Source organism: Borostomias antarcticus (genome assembly GCF_949987555.1).
Source record: "Borostomias antarcticus genome assembly, chromosome: 12".
NCBI classification, from domain to species: Eukaryota; Metazoa; Chordata; class Actinopteri; order Stomiiformes; family Stomiidae; genus Borostomias; species Borostomias antarcticus.
In genome coordinates, this window is record NC_140245.1 from 6,679,971 (window position 1) to 6,703,423 (window position 23,453).

Genomic DNA, 23,453 nt, shown 5'->3' on the forward strand with positions numbered 1-23,453 from the left:
ATTAAAATGTATGTCAGAGGGCTGAGACTTGCCCTTGGTGTTTGGTGATAACTCGTCATCCTCCCCCTCAGACCAATGCCAAGACAGCTTGGCTAATTAAATGTGCTGGACTCAGGCCTTCCAGCGCCAACTGTGACACACGGCGCAGGGAGGAAGCCCGTGTTATGAGTGATGGTGGACACACACTGGGACTGAGCCCCTCAGAACCACCAGCACCATCGCGTGGAAGTGATGACAATAGCTCCTGTTGCCCCCCTGAATGGAATGTAAGACACCAGCGTGTCTGACGCCCAGTCTGATAGCAGCTACTGCCAGTCCTGCATACTTGCTATCTCTGCTGTTTTATCTACTTCAGAGTATACTAGGCGGTGAAAGAGGGCTGGACAGCAAATGACTATCACATGGGCCTGGAAAAGTCATTCTTTCCACTGTATTTGGAGAACACTATTAGAAGGGAAACCTGTTCTGTCGTTACCATATCCTGCCATGGGGCACATGGTCAGCTATCCATGGCTGGTCGTAGTTATTCCCCTGGCTTAAACTCCACTCAGGTCTACCTCAATGGGCCTACTCTGGTCATAGAAGGCTTTAGTACTGAATGACCCCTGATGGATATACTCTCACTGGGGGAGTTATTGAGAAAAACAGATGATAGTTAAGATAAGATAAGATAAGATAAGATGAGATAATACTTTGGGGTTTCAGTAGTGGAAAAAGTACAGTAGCAGTGGGAAAGGTACAGCGGATTGATAGATAATATACATAATAGATCAAATTAAATTGCAGGGGAAAATTACAAGTGAAATTGTTGACAGTGAAAAGCCCGAAAGATCACTTAGAAGGTTGTTGTCTAATACTGTCATCTCGAAATAATGTAGTAGTGTCAGGCTTTTCCATATTTAAGGTGGATAGTCGTTCTCATTTTGATTTTATTCCAACAAGAATAAGACCACCAAGATTTGGTGGTGAAACCATGGGGTTCAGTGGACTCAGACAACAGAGAAAGTTTAGAACTATTTCGAAGCAGATTTTATAATAAGTAATACATGTTAATCAAATATCTGAGGTAAAATGTACTTTAATACCTTAACATCTAGTAAGTTTGCCCAATTTCTCTCACATTAAATCCTTTCAATATATGTGTGCAACATTTAGTACCACTATGTAAAACTAGCATTTTTGAATGGTGAATGTCCTGTACGATACAAATGGGATAATGTTTGCCTACATTTACACAGGATCACATTTTACTCTAACCTAATAGGACAAATGGCATACCAACTAATACAGTAGGCATCAGTCCTGCTCCTACTGTAGCTGGAATGCTGTGACTTGCATTCCTAGGAGATCAGCTATTTGAGGGGAGATAGTGGGCTGGAGGGGGGGCATGGTAGTGGTTTACTTGTCAGAGAAAATTAATTTGAATCCACCCATCACCCCAGATGAGATATTTGACTGCCTTTGTACCAATAGGCACAATATTCCACTTTTCATACAAACCATCTCCACAAAACCATTTTAAACGTATAGTACATTTCATAAACGTAGCTTACCTGTCACAAGCATTTGACAGGCAAGCTATTTTATCCAACTGCTGCGACAGCTGTAAATGCATTTTTCTTTTCCAGTATGAGTTACTTTTACAAGATTCAAGATCTGTTTTGTTGGCCATGTACTGTACAGTATACAGTATGGTTCCCCACACATACTATAGGAATATGTCGATAGGGTAATGGCATGCGCTGCAGACGGCATAGGACAGGGTGCACGACAGGACAGGACAGTGCAGAGACATGACGTGCAAATGTAATACAAAAAACAGTGCAAATACAAAATAACGTACAAACAAAATACAGTGCAATATATGAAATACATATATTTGACATATTAAATAAATATATTTTTAAAAGGCGGCGGGGGGAGGGGGGGGCATCTCATTAAAAACAGAAAACAGTGCTCATGAATGGCAGATAATGGAACAAGGAAACACTGCAAACACTACAAACCACATCACTGACACTTGACCTTTAATTTCTGAATGGAATGTGTGCCACAACCTCTTTCTTGATTGCAGCATAATCTAAAGAGAAGCAAGAGTACTAAATACAATTTATTAGGCTATGGGCTATACTTACAGTAAAGGCATATAGTTTCCACCACCTAAGCTTAAAGGGGGCCCAATTACCATGAGCCTGAGTTAAATCATGACTATAGGCTGATGAGACAGTTCACCTTCAGTTGATGAGACAGTTCCTCATTTTCTCAGATTGTATCTAACTGTATGGCAGCAAATTGCAACGCATTTCTCAGTACATTGAGGCTCTGCTTTTTAATTCTACAGTAATCCCCACCATTTTGACAGGCAAACACAATGAGCCTCCCTCAAAGATACGGGTCTAAAACGGAACAATTGGGTTGAACCAATTGGGTTCTATTAATACATCCATGGGTTGAAGGCAGAAATAGGAGCCCAGTTCCTATCTCCCGGTGACGGGTTGGGTCCCCAGACGTCACCGGGTCTTTGATCTTCTCCCTGGTCCAGCTCCCGCTCTCCCTTCCTGTCCTCTCCATGTCCCTGACCCCTGTTGCCTAGGAGACAGAGGGGAGCCCTCACTACGGGCTGTGACTTGCTGTGCAGTCATGGATCTGCATCGCCACCTTGTGGATGGAATAGGGACTTGGAGAGGATTTGCTTTTGAGGGACTCTCTGCCCTGCATGTCTCTTACTGTGATTGTGGACTGTACTGTAGTCAGTGACATGATTTTCTCTGTTTTTCTGAGTTTGTCCTATGCTGAAGAACATTCAGTTATTCATTTTAATATTTTCTACTGTTTATAGAGATATATCAGACAAATGCAAATTAATTTCACAATAACAACAGATAAGTCACAACTGGTGTGGAATATAGTTTATTAATTCTAATAATTGATGTAATATTAAATATTAAAATCATTAAGTAGAAATGCATATACTATGTACACAGCAGCAAAAGCAGGAGGTTAAAGAAAGGACAGAGCTGTGCTTTTTCCTATGAGTCAGTAAAAGAAAAAATATTTAATTTGTGCTACACACTTCCTATGTGAAAACGCACAGAAACATTTCCAATAGGCAGAATGCTTTGCTTTATCTCAAAGATTTTGGATGAATACTCTATTTATGTCCATGTTACGTGCATGTGTGTGCGTGCGCGCATGCTCGCAAGTACAATTGAAGATGTCAATGGTGCTCAGAGAGCACAGACCTCCGCCCCTGAATGCATTTCATGGCTCTGTGCACGGCAAAATTGAATGGGTTCTAAATTGGCCCATGCTACACCCCCCCACCGAGTTGGAGGTGTATGGCCGTCCGGGCCGTGTTTGGGGCGGCTTCCGATTCACTGGGGTGGAGGTAAAAATGACTGGAGGTGAATGGGTGGCTGTATTTGGCCGGCTCTGTGACGCCCCCCTCGGGTCAAAGCCAGCGGGGGCATTGTGGTGCACTCCGGGCTCTATCCCGCACACCCCAGTCCAAACCCTGTGTCTCTAGCACCCTCACATGTAGCTGGCTTTGTTCTGTTTTCAAGTTTTGTTTTCATTTGTGGATCCAGCCCGTGAATCGGATCTGCTACAAAATTGAATGGGTTCTAAGGTGGCCCATGATACCACTTCACCAAGTTTCATAAAAATCGGTTTGGTAGTTTTTGCGTAATCCTGCTAAAAAATGCACACACACACGCACGCACGCCACCGAAAACATTACTGGTATACCTCTCACCCTGCGCTGTCACTGGGGTGGAAGCAATTATGGTAATAACACCTAAATGGATGTCTTATGCCTGCTTCATTGACATTTTATATACCATACTACCATCTTCAATTCATTAATGTTTCAGCGGTGCTACAATTTCAATATATTCCTCAATATCACCCAGCTATATTCAAGCTAAGTTGAAAGAAAACACAAGTGAACAATCCAAACGTTGGCTCTATACCGTACATCCCTCTTTCCTTCATTGACATCCAACATACTCTTCTCCATCTCACTTTCTCTGGACATTGGACATTCCTTAAAAATATCTAACATACCTTATGCGGTTGAATAGAATATGACCAACACGTAACGCTATGTATACAGGCATAGGTGTCTTTTAACAAGAACAACAGAAATAACACACAATCGTGATCTTCAAATATCAGTGCAGAAATAAAGAGAAAATGTCACTGAGAGATTTAATAATTTCTCAATTGAAACTAAGAAATTAAGTTGAAACTAAATAAACTGCTCATTACTCCCTTGGGAAAGCTGTTCTCATATACAGTACAGTATCTATCCGGTAGTGATCCCTCTCGTGGCTTGATAAACACTCTGCACTCTAGGCCTCTGATTCTGATTGGTCAGTGGTGACACTGCCATTCAACTCTGCTAGTCCTGATTGCTCTTGGATTCCTGTAATTTCCCCGACGATAAACACTGGTCCCACCCCTCCTTTCCCATTTGCTGAGCGGCTGTCGAGATGCTTCCCTGACTGGCTGGTCAGAGCAGGCTCTTCGTCTAGCCTGCTGGAGATTGACCAATACAGGTGAGCTTCCAGTCGAGCTGCGGCCAATGAGAGATCTTGTGCTGAGCACGAAGGCGTGTCCACCTGAGGATGAGAGCCGTATAGGATCAGGTTTATGCCTCATCAAAAACAAGATGTCATCTAGAAGGTTTTTACCTCAAAAGTGTGATGGAAGGCACCGTAGTCGATATCAAAGAAGCCCTCAGCCAGGGACATCATCGGGCTGAACCTGTGGCCCCACTGCACCTCCTCAGCTAAGTAGGAGCTCCGCGCCTGGCAGGTCATACCTGGACACACCCACGTGCACACACACACACACACACACACACACACACACACACGCACACATGCACACACACATACACAAGATCTGTAAGATCTCTTAAATCCCTAAGGCCCAACCCCTTTGATCACTGTAACTAAGCATGCCAGAGTGGGCAGTACATCTACTCTTCCAATTTGCAACGCTCTGCACTGGAACCAGGCCTTTGACAGACCACCATATAAATAATTTATATAATTTATATAATTTACTGATTTACTGAACATTCTGAGCCCACCACCACCCCTATTCATTCTCCATTTGATTCAAGATGAGATCGGACAAACACGGAGCCCAGTCATTAACCCTTGACCAACCGGTAGCCTCCACCATCCCCTCCAGGATGACCACGATCTCAAAGTCGTCCTTCTCCAGCTGACCCTGGGACAAGCCCCAGAAGGGCGAGCGGGCGTCGATCTCGTGGGAGATGACCAGCGGGGACACCAGGAACAGGCGGTCGTCGCCCGTCTCAAAGCCCACGCTGATATCTGTCTGGTCCAGAGGGATGAACTCACCTGAAGCAGGGGAGAGAAGTCAGTAATAATGGTGTCAGTAATAATGGTTAAGTTGTACTGTATAGTTTTTGGACAATTCTATTTAGTTGTCCAATAGATCAGATATCCAGGAGTGTGGATAGTGCATATACTGTACAGGTGTATCTCAGAAAATTAGAATATTGTGGAAAGTTCATTATTTTCTGTAATTTCATACAAAAAGTGAACTTTCATATATTATAGATTCATTACACTATAAAATATTTCAAGGCTGATTGCCTCCATGCCACGCTCCACATTGATGCAGAAATTTGTGCAAAAGGAGCCTGTAAGTATTGAGTGTATAAATGAACATGCTGAACATACTGTACAATCAGAAAGATTAAAACAAAAAAGGCTTGAATTATTTCACTTTGTGTAATGGATCTACAATACATGAAAGTTTATCTTTTTGAATGAAATCACAGAAAATAATGAGCTTTTTCACAATATAAAATTTTTTTGGGATGCACCTGTATGTATACTGTTATATATACAGTAGCCCTTCTATCCATTTAATATAGTTAAAGTTCCACAGGGCAAGTGCGTGTGCAGTTGGTGCACCAATCTCACCCTCCTGAGTCTGTTTGGACTTAATGAGCTTGGCCCTCATGTTGGCGCCCACGATGTGTGAGCTGCGCAGGTCGCCCACGCGGAACATGAGACACAGCCGGTCGTCCCTCAGCGAGATGACGGCGTGCTTGGAGAACACCAGCGTCTCCGCGCGCTTGTTGGGCTGGGAGATCTTCACAAACATGCAGCCCACCTGGGTGGAGGGGACGGCGTGGGGAGAGACAGAGTGAATTGGATTGAAAGAGAGAGAGAGAGAGAGAGAAAGACAGGCAGAGAATGAGTGAGTGAGCAGTAGTAATGTACTTTATCAATCCCAGGGGGACATTGCACAGAAGGGGAGAGAGAGAGAGAGAGAGAGAGAGAGGGAGAGAGAGAGAGAGAGAGAGAGAGAGAGGGAGAGAGAGAGAGAGAGAGAAGGGTCACAGATGGAAACAGACCTGTGCCCATCTTGAATGTATTGTGCGCTCTGCTTAATCCTTTCTTCTTTTTTCTTCTTTTAAAAAAAATCTGTGACAATGTAAACAGTGACTGAATGGACGACTAACATCAGCGACTCTCACCATGAAGGCATTGACCATGGATCCCAGTATGGCCTGCAGCAGCAGTAGCATGGTGCCGACTGGACACTGGTCTGTGATGACGCGATGGCCGTAGCCGATGGTGGTCTCCGTCTCGATGGAGAACAGGAAGGCGGAGATGAAGCCGTTGACGTTGTTGACGCACGGCGTCCACGTCTCGTCCTCGAGGTGCTCCAGGTCCCCCCTGGGGAGGGTGGAGGGAAGCGCGGAATGAACGAGAAAATGAAGGATGGAGAGAGAGAGAGAGAGAGAGAGAGAGAGAGGAGAGAGAGAGAGAAGGAGAGAGAAAGAGAGAGGAGAGAGAGAGAGAGCGAGAGAGGAGAGAGAGAGGAGAGAGAAGGAGAGAGAGAGAAGGAGAGAGAGAGAGAGAAGGAGAGAGAGAGAAGGAGAGAGAGAGAGAGAGAGAGAGAGAGAGAGAAGGAGAGAGGTATAAAGACAGAGTTGGGGTGAGGGGAATAGAGGTGGGAGGACAGTCCAGACAAACCAAGCCTGCCGCTACAAAGAACCAGTCTCGTCATTTGGAGAGGTAATACATTAACCTGCATTCTAGCTTCCTTCAATCTTATCTTACCTTTATCTTTATAATGTATAGAAATGGTCCTTATTGTGTAATTTGTACATTTTAATGTGTAAATTGAGTACTGGAGTTTTCCGTATTGAGCATAATCTTGGAGTCGGCAGCAACATTTCACCGTGACTGTACTGACTGAAATAAAGGAATCTTGAATCTCGAATCCCTCTCTCCCACACCTGCTCCTCACCTGAGGTAGGCTATCAGGTACCAGATGGCGCCGAAGAACAGCCAGGTGACGGCGTAGGCCATGACGAAGACGAAGAGCGAGCAGCGCCAGTTGAGGTCCACCAGCGTGGTGAAGATGTCGGTCAGGTAGCGGTAGGTCTCGCGCATGTTGCCGTGCTGCACGTTGCAGCGCCCGTTCTTCTCCACGTAGCGCTGGCGCTTGCGCCGCCTGCTGCGGGCTGGGGGAGAGAGAGAGAGACGAGGTCAAAGGTCAAGCGGTCGGGCGCGGGGGGAGGTCAGGGGAATGAGCCGCGCGGGGGAAGAAGGCTAGAAGTGAAGGGTGTAAGAAAAGGAGAGAGGACAGGAGACAGGAGGGGAATTGAAATAGAGAGAGCAGAAAGAAGAGAAGGCAGGAGAGGTTTCTAAAGAGAGTGAATAACAGTGAGAAAGAGGAGGTTGTGAGAACGTCCTAAGCCGTTGAGTGGGAGAACGCAAGAACTGAGCGGTGTTATTACTCAGAGCAGAGCCTATTACAGGACTCACAAGTGAGCAGGGGTGTTAGGAAGTCTGCGTGTTCAGTCAGTATCCAACGCGTGAGTGTTAAGGGAGGGAGAGAGAGGACACAAAGCCGCTGCTTAATAACTTGATATCTCCAGGGGAGTCGGCTCCCTCCTGTCAGAGTTAAGTGTTCAAAAGACGTCAGGCGATCTTTATCCAATCTTGGCCACAGACACTTAAAGCAGTTAATTCAGCCATTAAGCTGATTTAAAGTAGTTAAGTCAGTAGCCTCTCTCCCCCAACTCAAGATAGATAGTGTACTATCCCTGATCCAAGGAATTCTCAATGCCAAAGAGGACAGCGTTGGACAGATAGTTAAGACCTCACTCACCCCAGCCAAACCGGCTTCTCTCTTTCTCCGGGCCCTGAATCTTCTTTACATGCACGTTGGCGTTGGCCTCCCTCTCTGCCAGCTTGGACTGAAACGATCGGTTCACCTTCACGGTGGGATCGGGTGGCGGCGTAGTGTCCGTGGTGACCACATGTCCCAGGTCCTCGGAGACGTCAAACGCTCCGGCGGTGGCCGCGGTTACCTCGGGGGCCGCCTCCACAGGCTCCTCCCCTTTCTCCGCCACGGGGAGAGAAAGGAACTCCGGCCGTGAGGAGAAGGAGGAGTTCTCCAGTGCCATTGGGAATGAGTGCGTGTGTGTGTGTGTGCGTGTGTGTGTGTGTGTGTGTGTGTGTGTGTGTGTGTGTGTGTGTGTGTGTGTGTGTGTGTGTGGGTGTGTGTGTGTGTGCGAGTGTATTATAGTGTTATTGATATCTTCCCTATGGCTGACTAGGTAATGGCTATTGATCGTATCCTCTGCTTCTATATGCTTGGTCCTGGAAGAGAGAAGACATAAAAAGTCTCATTATGATTAAGGTTATAACTATAAGGTTATAATTCATTGCAGGCAGCGTCAGTTCTCCTCATTGATTTGTGTATATGTTTCCAGTTATTGAAAGGCATCCACCTTTCCTTTCCATTTCTATTCTCTAAAGGGGCTTCATAGAAGGGAAAACACACAGTATCCACCTGGATATCCAAATCATTCAATGCCAGCAGCTACTATCTGTTGATCAATCTAATGTTGATGAGTCTGTTCTCCTAGCTGTGAACGCTGGACCCTGAAGCTCGCCCTGCCGAAGTCCCTAGATGGGTGCTACAGCAGAATGCTGCTTACAGTACTTAAGTACTTAACATGAACAAGAACAAGCATGCTACTAACAATCATCTGTATGGGCGGTCACTAAGGGTGAGAGAGAAAGTATCAGCTGGGAGAATGAGACTGACCGGTCTCTGGCAGGAGCCAGGAGCTGCCAGCCAGCAAACTAGTGCTGTGGGAGCCAAAACACGGCCATCAGTCACAAAGACGTCCCTCACAAATGTACGTGGACGTATTTAAGAAAGGCGCAGGGGCAGAAAGTACTGGCGAGCTCCAGATGCATGGAGGATCGGAATGACTGGAGGGTGCATCCGAGGAGTCTAGAGTGTATAGTTTTCCGAAATATAACCATGAATGTCCAGAGGCTCGCATCTACTGTCTAACTACCAGTTTGTGACTGTACTCACCGATCGAATCAAATTCTATCCAGGTTTTCCACCAGGAGCAATGATAAAAGCTGTGTATAATTGCAGTGCCAGGTAACAGATTGTGTTTCTCCTGTGAGAGAGGGAGGTGACAGGGTGAAGGGCATCACCTATAGCCTGTGAATCTGCTCCTAGGGAGTAAGCTAGTGTCAGATCACAGTCACACATCTCTGCCCCTCTCAGTCTGAGTCAGATTTCCATGCCAAGGGAAGGTGTTTTAAATGCGTATGCCAGGTTTCCACGCAAATGCGCGTGCGTGTGCCTGCGTGTACTCATGCCTGCTTATTAGCTAGCCTGACTATCACTGTCTTCATACTGTCAGTTTGTTGTCAACTGTATTTTCAAATTTGCAGAAACCTTGCATAATCACATGCAATAGCTTACACACACAACTGAGTGTAATTTATTTTATCCTCAATGTATAGCCTGCTTCTTTTCCATTGTAAAATTGAGTCCATAGGCCACCTATACAGCCCAAACCTAATGGGTTACCGGGGAAAACATTAACGCAAAAGTCTAAGATAGATGACTTTTCAAGATGACGCGGATTGAATCAGGAAGGATAGACACGACTGAGCCGGTATGAAATAGCTGAATTAAACACTTCCGATCTTTTTAGCCTACCTGTGGTTTTCTCTCGCACCTTGAGGATCCTTAATTCTTTATCTTGGACAGCTGCTTATTCATAAGAACTCAGATAGGCCTAGTCGATCGTCCAAGAGGGAAACCACGATTGACAACACATTTCTGCTGTAACAGAGCCCCGACCGCAGCATCAGTCCTGCTCATCCATCTGGTCCTCTTCTCCAGGAAACAAAAACACAATACCCGTCAACCCGAGCCGCCCAGTTGGCAAAAAACGCGTGAAAATCCCCTCTGATCGTGCAATAAAACAGTCGAAAGCCTCTTATTGAAGATAATTATGATATTTTACTTTCCTTTCCTGAGAAGTTAAGATGGAGGAAATTCGACAGCCGATCACCATGTAGAACAGCATCGTTCTGCATCTGACGAACTGAATCACCGGCAGCTGCGCAGGTGTTCGACTCGGAGCGACAGTGGCCGAGAGGATTGTACCGTCATTAACCCACACAAGCCACCCTAGTACATTTTGTTCAGCCAAACCGAGACTATTATAACAAACGTGAGAGCAGACAATTTAGATGGATTTTTGTAGATTCCATAGCCTATGTTGTGTAATGTAATGCTAGGAAAGGCTAGGCTATAAATAGACTACATCCGGCTTTATAGCATTTGAATCCTGAAAATAGGCTACAGATCAATAGAATATGTAGCCTATGTATTATGATTCACATTAGTTACATTGGAAGCGACAATTTTACATATACAATAATATTATTAATTATTATTATTATTATTATTATTATTATAATTACAACAATATTATTATTATTATTACTAGGCCTATTATTATTATTATTATTATTAGTAGTAGTAGTAGTATCGTTATTATTATCATTATTATTATACATTTTATTTTATTTAACCAGGCAAAGCCATTAAGAACACATTCTTATTTACTCATCAGGGGCTGAAAATGAATTACAGTTAATTGAAAACCAACACAGTTAAAAGACTACAGCACACATCCAAACAATCAGCAGCTCAGATCCCAGCATTTCAACACAGTAGGAGACAGCTAAATAGTAGCCTACAACACAATATTCCAAAACAAAAACAAATAGGCTACAATTGCCTACATAAAGCGAGAGAGAGGGAGAGAGAGAGACAGAGAGAGAGATGAATAATTCAAAGCATGCACTCCCCAAGTGTAATTACCTCAACCAGTCTTGAAATGTTCTAAGAGAACTAAATGTTCTAATTCAATCAATCAATCAATCAAAGCTTTATTTGTATAGCGCATTTCATACCCAGAGGCAACACAATGCGCTTTATAGAGAACAAGGGAGGTGGGCATACGACCCACCTCTACATATTCCAGAGGGAAGCAAAAAACCAGCATCAGCCGGGGGCCAGATAAGTGAGCTGTAAAAATTCTTCCCTGACCCCTCTCAACAAGGCGATCGAGCAAGCTCCTGGAGTATGTTTGTCTACTGGCTAAGAACATTTATAAAGCAATAAATTACATTAAATTACATTTTCAGAGTAAGAGAGGCTTAAAAACATCATAGGAGAGACATGGCAAACACTGGTGTATGTCTGTGTGTGCGTGAATGTGCCTGGGCCCAGATAGAGGCAGGGGTAGGGGTAGGGATGTGGTAGGAATGGGAAACGGACCCGGGTTAGGGTGAAGGGAGGGGGATCTGAGCCCAGGACTGGTGTATGTCTGTGTGTGTGTGAATGTGCCTGGGTCCAGGTAGAGGCAGGGGTCAGGGGTAGGGTGGGGGTAGGAAAAGGAAACGGACCCGGGTTAGGGTGAGGGGAAGGGGGACTGGGCCCAGGCCTAAAGCCGGAAGTGAACTGGTGTATGTCTGTGTGTACGTGTGTGTGTGTGTTAACTAAATGCTACGACATCCACAGCAGACACAGGGGTATCTATCGGACTCAGGGTGGTCTGCTGGTGACAGTGGGGCATTCACTGGACCTGGTTAGAAGATAGGAGGGAGAGAGAGAGAGGCACTAGGGAGAGGGGAGGCAGAACAGGATTAGTAGCACACAGAGCCATAAAAGCAGGTATTAAAACAGGCAACCTGGAGCAAGCTCCTGGAATATATTTGTCTAACGGCAAAGAACATTTATAGAGCAATAAATTACATTAAATTACATTTTCAGAGCAAGAAAGGAGCATCATGGGAGAGGTATGGCAAACACTGGTGTGTGTCTGTGTGTGCGTGAGTGTGCCTGGGCCCAGATAGAGGCAGGGGTTGGGGTAGGGTGGGGGTAGGAAAAGGATACGGACCCGGGTTAGGGGGAGGGGGAGGGGATCCGAGCCCAGGGCTGGAGTATGTCTGTGTGTGTGTGTGTGTGAGCGTGAGTGTGCCTGAGATCTCAGGTGGCTGGTGCACAAAGCTGCTTTGGCATGTTCAGTCAAGACACAGGGCACATTAAGCACCTGCCCGTCCCGAGAGCACACCCTATGGGGTGCATCTCCAACTCAACAGGATGAGAAGTACATTGGACAGAATAATTCTTGTAGATGCATACAAGGAACAGTCATGTCCCCTTTCCTGTTCACCCTCTACACCTCCGACTTCAGCCACAACTCTGGAGCGTGCCACCTCCAGAAGTTCTCGGATGACTCCTCTATCGTGGGCTGCATCAGGGCAGACGACGAGGAGTACAGGGTCAGGAGATTGTCTGTCGTAGCCAGCACACTGTTCTTTGCTGTCACCTGCTGGGGAGGCAGCATCAAGTCTGGGGAGTCAAACAAGCTGAACAAGCTGGTGAGGAGGGCTGGCTCCATTGTGGAGCAACAAATGGACAGCCTGGAGTCTATGGCAGAGAGTAGGATGAGGGACAAACTGAAGTCTATCCTAGACAATCCCTCCCATCCCCTCTATGACGAGCTGTGATAGATGGGGAGCACTTTCAGCCACTGGCTCATCCCACCCAGGTGCAATACGGAGCTGTTCAGACGTTCCTTTGTGCCAGCAGCCATGAGATTATACAACAGTGCCTGAGCGTTCCATGTGTCATTGAGGTGTGCTATATGTATACATGAGTATTACTAGATATACCTAGACAGCCTGGGTGGGTGTGTGTGTGTGTGTGTGTGTGTGTGTGTGTGTCTGTGTGTGTTTATGTATGTATGTATGTATGTATGTATGTATGTATGTATGTATATATGTATGTATGTATGTATGTATGTATGTATATATGTATGTATATATGTATATGGATGTATAGTCCCTGATAACCCTTTTTTATGCTGTCTTATTATTCTGTATCTAGTGTTTGTCTCTTTCCAACCTTTCTCTATTTTATTTCTACTGCTGAAAAGTCTTATTTCCCCTGAAGGATCAATAAAGTGTTATCTTATCTGTCTGTTTCTGTCCGTATGTCTGTCCCTCAGCTTGTTGGTCAGTCTGCCTGGCTAGGTTGTTTTCATACAGTATTTGTATGCTGTTTGTAACATGGCAATGGCAGGTGTTATACCGCCTTATTCATTATTCCCACCTGTAGCCTTTGGTTTGCTGTTCCCTGATTGGTATAGTTTATATTAAATTCATGTATCAGTTAAAACAAAAAAGCCTTATACATTGTATGAATGGGCTTATACTTTAAGTGAGTTAGGGTGGTTTTTCATAACATGTAAAGAGCAAAATATTAAATTCTAATTGGTTGAAAATACATTTTGAGCAGAAAGTGTGTCAGATGCTCTTCTATTTTGTGTTGACAAATAATTTGTTGCATAAATAGAATGGACCTGGAAATGTGATTTATTGCAGTTTTCCCCTGTTATGTTACTGGATGTTAAGTTGCCAAGTGTTTCCTTGTTTTGTTATAAAGACTGTTACTGTAAGTGAGTGACAAAAACATGGATGTTGGGAAAAGTCACCCAGCACAGTATGTCCAGTATCAGTGATGTTAGTGGTTATGTTGCATGGGACATCCTGGTGACAGTGTCACAACATATGTCCCATCTCCAGAAAGTGGTGGAAACGTGCTGGCGACATCCTCGCGGATTTTCAGCAACATAATGCAACGTTGCTGCAACGACTGTGTTAGTAGGGTACCGCGTACTTAAAACCAACCAGAGGCCAGAAGGAGTTTCTTCCCTCAGACCATCAGGATCTTGAATGAAGACGATGAACTCTGGACTAAATTCAGTAGCCACACTCAGCACAAATGCACCCTATGTTTATACTCTGTAAAATATACATATCTACATTCTGTACTGTGATACACATCAGTAGACTCTATGCATTTACACTATATTGCCAAAAGTATTCGATCATCTGCCTTTACACGCATATGAATTTAAGTGACATCCCATTCTTAATCCATAGGGTTTAATATGACATCAGACCACCCTTTGCAGCTATAACAGCTTCAACTCTTCTGGGAAGGCTTTCCACAAGGTTAAGGAGTGTCTTTATAGGAATTTTTGACCATTCTTCCAGAAGTGCATTTGTGAGGTCAGACACTGATGTTGGACGAGAAGGCCTGGCTCGCAGTCTCCGCTCTAATTCATCCCAAATGTGTTCTATCGGGTTGAGGTCAGGACTCTGGTCAGGCCAGTCAAGTTCTTCCACACCAAACTCGCTCATCCATGTCTTTATGGACCTTTGTGCACTGGTGCGCAGTCATGTTGGAACAGGAAGGGGCCATCCCCAAACTGTTCCCACAAAGTTGGGAGCATGGAATTGTCCAGAATCTCTTGGTATGCTGAAGCATTCAGAATTCCTTTCACTGGAACTAAGGGGCCAAGCCCAGCTCCTGAAAAACAATCCCACACCATAATCCCCCCTCCACCTTCACACTTGGCACAATGCTTGGATGCAGCTGCTCGGCCATGGAAACCCATTCCATGAAGCTCTCTACGCACTGTTCTTGAGCTAATCTTAAGGCCATATGAAGTTTGGAGGTCTGTAGCGATTGACTCTGCAGAAAGTTGGTGACCTCTGTGCACTATGCGCCTCAACATCCGGTGACCCCGCTCTGTCATCTGTTGGATGGGTGAGTGAATACTTTTGGGAATATAGTGTATATGCCCATACTTCCTATCTAACCCAATGCACAACCTCGTAGACTCCCCCAAGGTATAGGAGCTACTCTGTAGGCTACCTTGTATCTTGATAGCCTACATAATACTGTACATGATTTCGCCTTTTACTCTTTTTTACCGCTCTATATTGCTTAACGTGTGCACAATCTAGGAGCTAGAAGAACATTTCACTACTCGTTGTACCACTATGTATGGAGCACAAATAAAACTGACTGGCTGGGGCTTTATTGTTGCATTCGTGTTGTACCCATGGTTGTACCCCAATACTGAGGGTGGCGGTAGAGAGCTTTCACCTATTGTCACTTACCAATGAGCCAACGCGAGACGAAAAATCCTCCTTTTCCAAGATGTCGGTGTACGGGCCAGTGGTGAAAATCCACCCTGTCGTTCTCGCCTCAATTGGCGACTCTTACGAGCGGAGGAACGAAGGGGCTAGTCGTGTGATTGGAACCTTGCTTGGTAAGTCAAACATCCCCGAATTGTAGTATTTGAAGGGTGGCCAGAGACAGAAATGGATGCGTCTGCCTCGTACTAGCATGCCAGCTAACGTAAGCGCACGTTAGCATGTTCAATTCAGCATGGGTTGCAAACTAGGCTACTTAAAGTTAGCTAATAGCTCAGACTAGCATCACACAAACTGAAACCCTTTTCCACCACAAACACTATTATCAGACGGCTAAAGCACGTGGTTAGATGTGGGTTTAGCATTCTCTGGCCATTATTGTTTTATTTGATTATAATTAGCTAGCTAACTAACAACTGTAATTTGCTAACGTTAGCAAGCTATGGTTGGAAACTGTGTCCAGATGTCATGATTGCTAAAGGCCCATCTGCTCTCCCTCCTACCAAGGTACCATTGAGAAGCACTCTGTTGAAGTGACCAACTGTTTCTCCGTACCCCACAATGAGTCTGAGGACGAGGTAAGTAACTACAGATTGAAACTTATTTGCCTGTTAATTGTCAATTTAGTGAATAATAATAATCATCAATAATAAATCATTTTATTTATAAAGCACTTTTCATTGTGAAACAACCTCAAAGTGCTGAAAGTGAATAAAGTGTCATCTTAGTTTTAAAAAGAAAAAAGATTGCATTCCTGTTAAAAATTGTTGTGTATACACACTGGTGGTATTTTAGCTATCTAGCAGCACACTGATGTGTATTGTCCCCTGTTTGCCGACAGGTCGCTGTGGACATGGAGTTTGCCAAGAACATGTACGAGCTCCATAAGAGGGTGTCACCCAGTGAGGTCATCATTGGTTGGTGAGTGTCTCCCCCTATCCAGTAATGTGGCATGATGTTTTAGGGTGTGTGTCCACCGGCAAGCTGTATGTAGCTGAACAGCGGCAAGCTTACAGCTGCGTAGAGCACACTAGAGCTGGAGTTTAGAGCTGGCTAAGCTACCCATGTTTTACACCTACGTTATCAACGAGTGTTGTGTTTTTGGAGACTGCAGATTAACTAGCCAAGTTACGATAGCTAGCTAATGTTAGCTAGTGCCAACGTTTGCTGTATCTGCGGTTTTGCCCCAAAACCAACCGTCCTCTTTGTCAGAACAGCCTTTTACAGCCTGCACTCTAGCCCAAAAAGTTTTTCAACTGCAAAAAAAGTCTAAAGCTCATGGTGCCATAGTGCTAAAAATCACTTGGAACACAGCCCTCGTCTCTATAGCGCCCTAGAGCTCATTACGGTGCCAGCTCTAAAATACAGCTTGTCGGTGGACACCCTTACTGCTCTATCAGTAACATTCTATTTCTTCCTGGTAATAGGTATGCCACAGGCTTTGACATCACAGAGCACTCTGTGCTGATTCATGAATACTATAGCCGGGAGGCCCAGAATCCCATTCACCTGACTCTGGACACGGCCCTGCAGAGCGGCAAGATGAACATCCGCGCTTATGTCAGGTGACCTCTCTTTCATTTTATTGCTCTTTTTTCCCCTCATGTTCGCGTCTCAATTTCACCCAGCAGTTTAGTGGCATGAAGGTCTATTGCTGCCACAGTGTGAAAGCCCACAAAGTAGGAGTTGCTTAGAATATAATTTGAAAATGTCATGTCATCAATGTGTTCCCTCGAGGCTTTGTGATGTCAGCTTATGTACTCTAAAAACTCCACCAGTGTCGGTCTCTGATCAGTATCACATCACACTGCTATATCCTTGATGGCCTCAGGGCCATCAAAATTGTGACCGTTTTAGTTGCATATGCTCCAGAAATGTAATCTGTGCGACTTCGAAATCTAATTGGGAGCATTTGTGAGTCCGTTTCTCTGTATTCGCTAGTAACACATTCACATGCGGTGTTCGCAATGTTTGCATTCGCAAAATGAAAGTCTTCCTCCCATGACTTAAACGACTAAACAACCATATCTTGACTTAGGAGGGTCGCAGAAACATGGGGCTTGGACTGGGACAAAGCTCTCTACTTCACAAAAGCATCTACCAAATTATCAAGCTCAAGTTATCGAACACAGACAATGCTTCCTTTATGGGAGTGTGAAGCCTCTTCTCCATTCATTGATTTAAAACCGCTAGTTTACAGTAACCGATAAGTTTGGCCAGACAACCTACATTAAAGTCACATTGCCTTGATGTGCCCTCACAAATATTCTAGGCTGTTTATTTGAGAATAAAATGGCCTACATTTTGTGAATGTATGTTGTGTGTGTATATTTTATACAATATACACACACACACACACACAATAATAACACATTTTAGTTATACCATCAAAATCTCACACCATCCCATGCTATAATATAACAAATCTATTATAGATAGGCAAACTCCCCCTCTACCTCAGTAGCCCAGCTATGATCCACTAGGTGGATGCATCTTAAAGCACCCAGGGCCCTTACAGAGATAGGCCAGTCTGCTTTGTCCTATTCAGCTCCAGAGGCATGGAACATGCTACAAAGTTCACTTCGCCTTGTTGTTTTAGTGCCCTTCAGGGAATTTAAAACTCTTGCTTAAAACTCTGTTATTGAGGATTGTAAATGTTTTTTATAAGCTGGATCTGCTTTCATTCATGTGTTGCGCAGTGACTATTTTCACTGACCACTAGACAGTGGTTTTGTAATCGACTACAACTAGTCTAGCCCGTATTGTATCGTTTTCTTTTTATATTGACCTGTGTCTGTAATAATGTTAATCTTTTTAATAGCGGTGTAACGGAATGTAGCCTAGTTGATACTATTGATCTTTCATCCGTATGGCAAAATGTAACTTAGTAATAATCCCCTAAAATCTTGATGCCACAGTGAAAAGATAGGCAAGACAGATGTGCGTGGTGTTTTACTCAGAAGTGCAACGATTGGTTGATTATGCAAAAAGCCCTTGTGAGCCATTCCCGTTACAAAAAGTGAGAGGATCGGAAGAACTTGGAAAGCTTTGATGGGCTATATAAACGTTATCTTTCACCATTTATCTCTACAATCCCGTTTGTAACTTGCAATGGGTTTAATATAGACCTATTCGTCTAAGAAGCATTTTGCTATTCCTAATGTTCAGAAGAGATATCTGTCTCACTCGCTCTTGGAGCAGGTGTTGCGTAACATAGACACGCACGCCAGGCAGAGACAGCTCTGAGAAACGGAGAGAATGAGTCTTTTTCTGCGTTGGAGGAAACACGAGCAATCTTTTCAATCTTTCATTCATCTTTCATCCATTGCTGAATCACAAATAATGCATATAAACAGTGTAAATAAAAATACGTAATAATTGTGCAAAAAATAGGCAAAAAAATGCGTTGATACTGCAAAATAGTTTCATTTGAGCTGACCACTACACAACTGATGTAATAATTGCAATAATATTAGGTGATTGCTTTGAATGTTACAAGTTAGTGGAAACTAAGGTAGCGAATTCCAAGCTGGTAGCCTACTTTGGAAGTGTTGGGCTTTTCCGCGCCACCACAGAAGTGGGTCTTCACAGGATAAGCGGTTGAGGGTCCAGTATGGCTCCAGCTTATCTTGAGATGACGGCATAGTCCTCCTCCCCAAAGAAAGACCTGGAGGCCTATTGTTATTTCAATTTATTTTTATTTGCAGTGTTTTACATTATTCTGTGTTTTTTTGGACCAATGTTGACCAATGCAAACAACATCTGCGGTCTTAATAGTAGCCTAATTTAACATACGGTAACAAGGTCAGGGGTGCCATTGCCATTAAAGTGTGCTCACATTAACATTTGTACAAATATAGCCACCGGTTTGTGAAAGACTGCAACAAGGTCCAGAGCTGGACAGGTCAGAGAGAACAAGTGTGACACAATCCTCAACCAGCTCAGGGACGTCACTGTGATCTGCAAAACTAGTGAGGACGCCTCACAGCGGCCCACTGGTGCTCACTCCAGACTACATACCTTCTTCCACGCACAGCTGGCCAAAGAGCATCCATTCAAAGAACTGTGGGAAATCATCCAAAAGGTTCTGGATCTTTCTGGCCCACTTCAGCGCCCTGGAATCATGCAGGGCCTGGAAGGAGGGCGGGGCCTGGAGGGAGGACGGGGCCTGGAGGGAGGGCAGGGCGCAGCCGATCACCCTCTCCGCCGAGCGCATCACCCGCCGCAAATGAGTCTTGTCCTTGACTGAAGCGGCGGGGAACCAGGTGGTGATGGAGAAGGTAAGGGTGGACTCGATGATGGAGGTGTAGAATTACTACCGTCTGCTGGCTGTGCAAGACGGAGATATCACACATACCTTGATGAGGAAAAGGAGACACAACAAACACAGAAACGGAACGTAGTACAGGAAGAGGTGGACCAACTCAAGATGAAGAGAAGAAAGCTTCAGACCAGTATAAATGCACTTCTGTTATCTGCGGATGAGCTCACAGTTGAAGCAGAAGCCACTGACAAGATCTCTGTGCTTGCCAAATCAAATGCCCTCAAGAAAGCTGCAAAAGATAAAGAACAAGAGCTAATGAAATGCGACAAAGACATGGAAAAAAACATCAGTGAGATGAAGAAACCTTGTTGAAGTTGACCTCTAGTCGCTCCCACAGCACTTTGTATTTTTAGAGAGCAAGTGGGGTTTCAGGGTAAGAATAAGTTAGTGGGAGAGTTCTTAACTTTTGGTGATTTTACATTTAGATTTTATGTATGTTAAGGTCTCAAAATACAATATTTTAATGTAGGATTTTTGTGACATCCTAGCTCTATTAGCTAGAGGAACAAGGCGGACAGCCATTGCAGTCTACTCTTTTACTCATGGTTCTTCATCAACAACTCACACATCACTGCGCATGCGCCACATATGTACCTGAACTTGACTGTGTGCAGAGGGGTAATTTAGCAACATAGAATAGTGTGGTCAATATACCACAATTTTGTTTACAAGTATGTGTTGTTTTATTCCATCTAACAGCCCGTGAAGCAAATTCAATGGACTTAAGTTCTCTTTAGTTCCCTGGTGAATTGTACATGATCATCCCTTCTGTTACTGTCTAGAGGGGTGAATTGTACATGATCATCCCTTTTACTGTCTAGAGGGGTAAATTGTACATGATCATCCCTTCTGTTACCCTCTAGAGGGGTGAATTGTACATGATCATCCCTTCTGTTACCCTCTAGAGGGGTGAATTGTACATGATCATCCCTTCTGTTACTCTCTAGAGGGGTGAATTGTACATGATCATCCCTTCTGTTACTGTCTGGAGGGGTGAATTGTACATGATCATCCCTTCTGTTAATCTCTAGAGGGGTGAATTGTACATGATCATCCCTTCTGTTAATCTCTAGAGGGGTGAATTGTACATGATCATCCCTTCTGTTACTGTCTAGAGGGGTAAATTGTACATGATCATCCCTTCTGTTACTGTCTAGAGGGGTAAATTGTACATGATCATCCCTTCTGTTACTCTCTAGAGGGGTAAATTGTACATGATCATCCCTTCTGTTGCTGTCTGTAGGGGGTGAATTGTACATGATCATCCCTTCTGTTACTGTCTAGAGGGGTGAATTGTACATGATCATCCCTTCTGTTACTGTCTGGAGGGGGTTACAGGTTCTTTATTGCACTGTTTTAGCATTTCAGCTTGAATAAAATGCTGTGCATCGGACTTCTCTGGTTTTGGTGTTAATTGATTTGTATGAGCTATAGTGCGTAGCTAAACATTTCTGGCAATTATTTGACAGCATAATAGCATATTTGTCATCAGATGTCAAATATGGACTGAAAAATATACCGAGAAGTCTGGAAAAGTATGGAATTTTGAAATGGAAAATGTGTTGGTACCCTAGCCAAGCTCTCCCAGTGCACTCTAACAGCTGTTTAGCTGCATACTGATCGTTGGTCGACACACAGCGTTAGAACCTACCTGCAGAGTTGTAATGAAATGTTGAGCAAATCTAAAATATGATCAACTTTCAGTCATTTTGTATTGTGTAAACAGGCATGTTGAGGCATTTGAGTACTGTCCCTGATATTAGAAACATTGGAGAATTACATCACAGTTGCTCTGAGTGTGTCAGTGAACGCTTAATATGTATCTCCTGACAGTGCTCAGATGGGGGTGCCGGGGAAGACGGTCGGCGTGATGTTCACCCCACTGAGTGTGAAGTATGTCTACTATGACACAGAGAGGATCGGCGGTAAGTTCATTCTTCTCCCAACAATCTATTACCGCGGTTCTAGACAAATATGATTCAGCCGTATGTACACAGCTTTCAGAGCATTGACGGTATGCGATTACCAAATACCACATAGTTGTCCAACCGATCTCAAAAATCAGTTTGCATCTTAGTGCCCTCTGGGAGTGCCCCCTGTGAGCATCTTAGGGCCCACAGATTTTCCTCATTGTGATGTTGATTTGTTAATTCCAGTGGACCTCCTCCAGAGGACGAGAGATTCTCCCAGCCACAGCAAGGGTCTGACCTCTGACCTCTCCCAAGTGGGCGGGGCCGCCGCCAGAGTACAGGATATGCTGACTACTGTGTTGGCCTACATTGAGGATGTTCTTGTGAGTTTTAATAATACTTGGATATAATAGTGCCTGCTACCTAATGGGTCATGTTGTCTCTGCCAGCTTGGACATCGTTTATTGCGTGTTGCTGACCTAGCTTGTTTCACCATAACAAATTCCTTGTGTGTGTATATGTACAGTACTTCATGAATACAGGGCGATTCTGTTTCTAATTGTGGCTGGTGGCTTTTCTATTCGTTTCACAGTCTGGAAAGGTGACAGCAGACAACAGCGTTGGACGTTACCTGATGGACCTGATCAACAAGGTGCCCAAGATCACAGCCGAGGACTTTGAGACCATGCTCAATTCCAACATCAATGTAAGTTCTGTTTGATGGGGATAATTCTTTCATGTCTGCCTGTCTTATCACAGCGAACGGTGGAAGCCCACCTCCTACGTCCTTTCCTGTTCTCCCCTTGTCTCTCCCTCTTTTCAGGATATAAACTGGTATCTCTCGGTGCTTTCCTACATTCACATAGTTGATTCATTCTCTTTCTCTCTTGCAGGACCTGTTGATGGTGACCTATCTGTCCAACCTCACACAAGCACAGATCGCCCTTAATGAGAAGCTGGTGGTGCTCTGAGCGTCTTGGACATTTTTGGTTGATATTTAATTTTGTACACTTTTGTGGGGGCCCAAATGAATAAAGGTGTTATAGAGCCACTTGTTGGTGATTTATTTTAATCAAATGTACATTGATTGGAATACTTTCATTGTAATTTGTAAGGATTCTGCTAGGCATAATTGGAATTGCAAGGCATAATTAGAATGATTTGGAACGAGGATAAATATAGCATTAGATTATGCTCTTAGTCACTTGCTTAGAAAGGAGATGCACTTATGAGTTCTGGCGAATAATAGTACACTGACTTCTGACATGAAGTGCAATTGTAAGTCGCTTTGGATAAAAGCATCTGCAAAATGATTAATGTAAGAATGTTATATAATCTAGAGAAAGTGATTGTGAAAATGCTTATGAGCGTCAACCAGCAGGATATACTGCAGCATGGGTCAATGACCAAGGTGCATGTAAGTATGTTTGCTATGGGGCTTTTAGGAATATTATCAGTTTATCCACAGTGTGGTTACTCCCCTGTGATCTGTGTGTAGTGTAAGTTGTTTTTTTGTTTGTCTTTATAGAAACAAATGACACCTATGTATAGTGATTTAATGTGTCATACCTAATAGTACTGTGCTCACCTAAACTGGGGTGGTGTTCAGCTATGCATTTGTAGCATATTTGACCTTTATCGTGACAGACTGAAACATTGGATGACCACAGAGATAAACAGTATTCTCCAGTGAGCTATACTTGTAATGGTGAAGCAATATTCAAGGTTCCTCATTTCATTGTCGAGACAATCGCAGAGATGGTGTCAAGACTGGAACTCTGGAGACCAAGAACCAAACCTTGGGAGACCCAG

The 23,453-nt window shown here is 44.1% G+C and overlaps 2 protein-coding genes across 4 annotated transcripts; one reads left to right on the plus strand and one right to left on the minus strand.

The window, feature by feature from the left end:
- Positions 1-4,352: 4,352 nt before the first annotated feature.
- On the minus strand, positions 4,353-8,470 carry kcnj9 (potassium inwardly rectifying channel subfamily J member 9; the record flags this gene model as incomplete). Of its 3 annotated transcripts, none has more annotated exons than XM_084446631.1 (7): positions 4,353-4,622; positions 4,695-4,825; positions 5,178-5,375; positions 5,967-6,159; positions 6,527-6,728; positions 7,306-7,522; positions 8,173-8,470. In XM_084446631.1, the coding sequence occupies 7 exons, from the start codon at positions 8,468-8,470 to the stop codon at positions 4,353-4,355; spliced, it is 1,509 nt and encodes a 502-aa protein (XP_084302757.1). The 3 variants fall into 3 exon arrangements, with proteins under 3 accessions (XP_084302757.1, XP_084302759.1, XP_084302758.1); XM_084446633.1 differs by having other exon boundaries at positions 7,306-7,512; positions 8,169-8,470; XM_084446632.1 differs by having other exon boundaries at positions 7,306-7,515; positions 8,169-8,470.
- Positions 8,471-15,403: 6,933 nt separating this feature from the next.
- eif3f (eukaryotic translation initiation factor 3, subunit F) lies at positions 15,404-22,692 on the plus strand. Its single transcript, XM_084446765.1, has 8 exons — positions 15,404-15,523; positions 15,915-15,985; positions 16,249-16,328; positions 16,835-16,972; positions 21,565-21,656; positions 21,888-22,024; positions 22,234-22,347; positions 22,535-22,692. The coding sequence occupies exons 1-8, from the start codon at positions 15,412-15,414 to the stop codon at positions 22,610-22,612; spliced, it is 822 nt and encodes a 273-aa protein (XP_084302891.1). The 5' UTR covers positions 15,404-15,411; the 3' UTR covers positions 22,613-22,692.
- Positions 22,693-23,453: the final 761 nt, after the last annotated feature.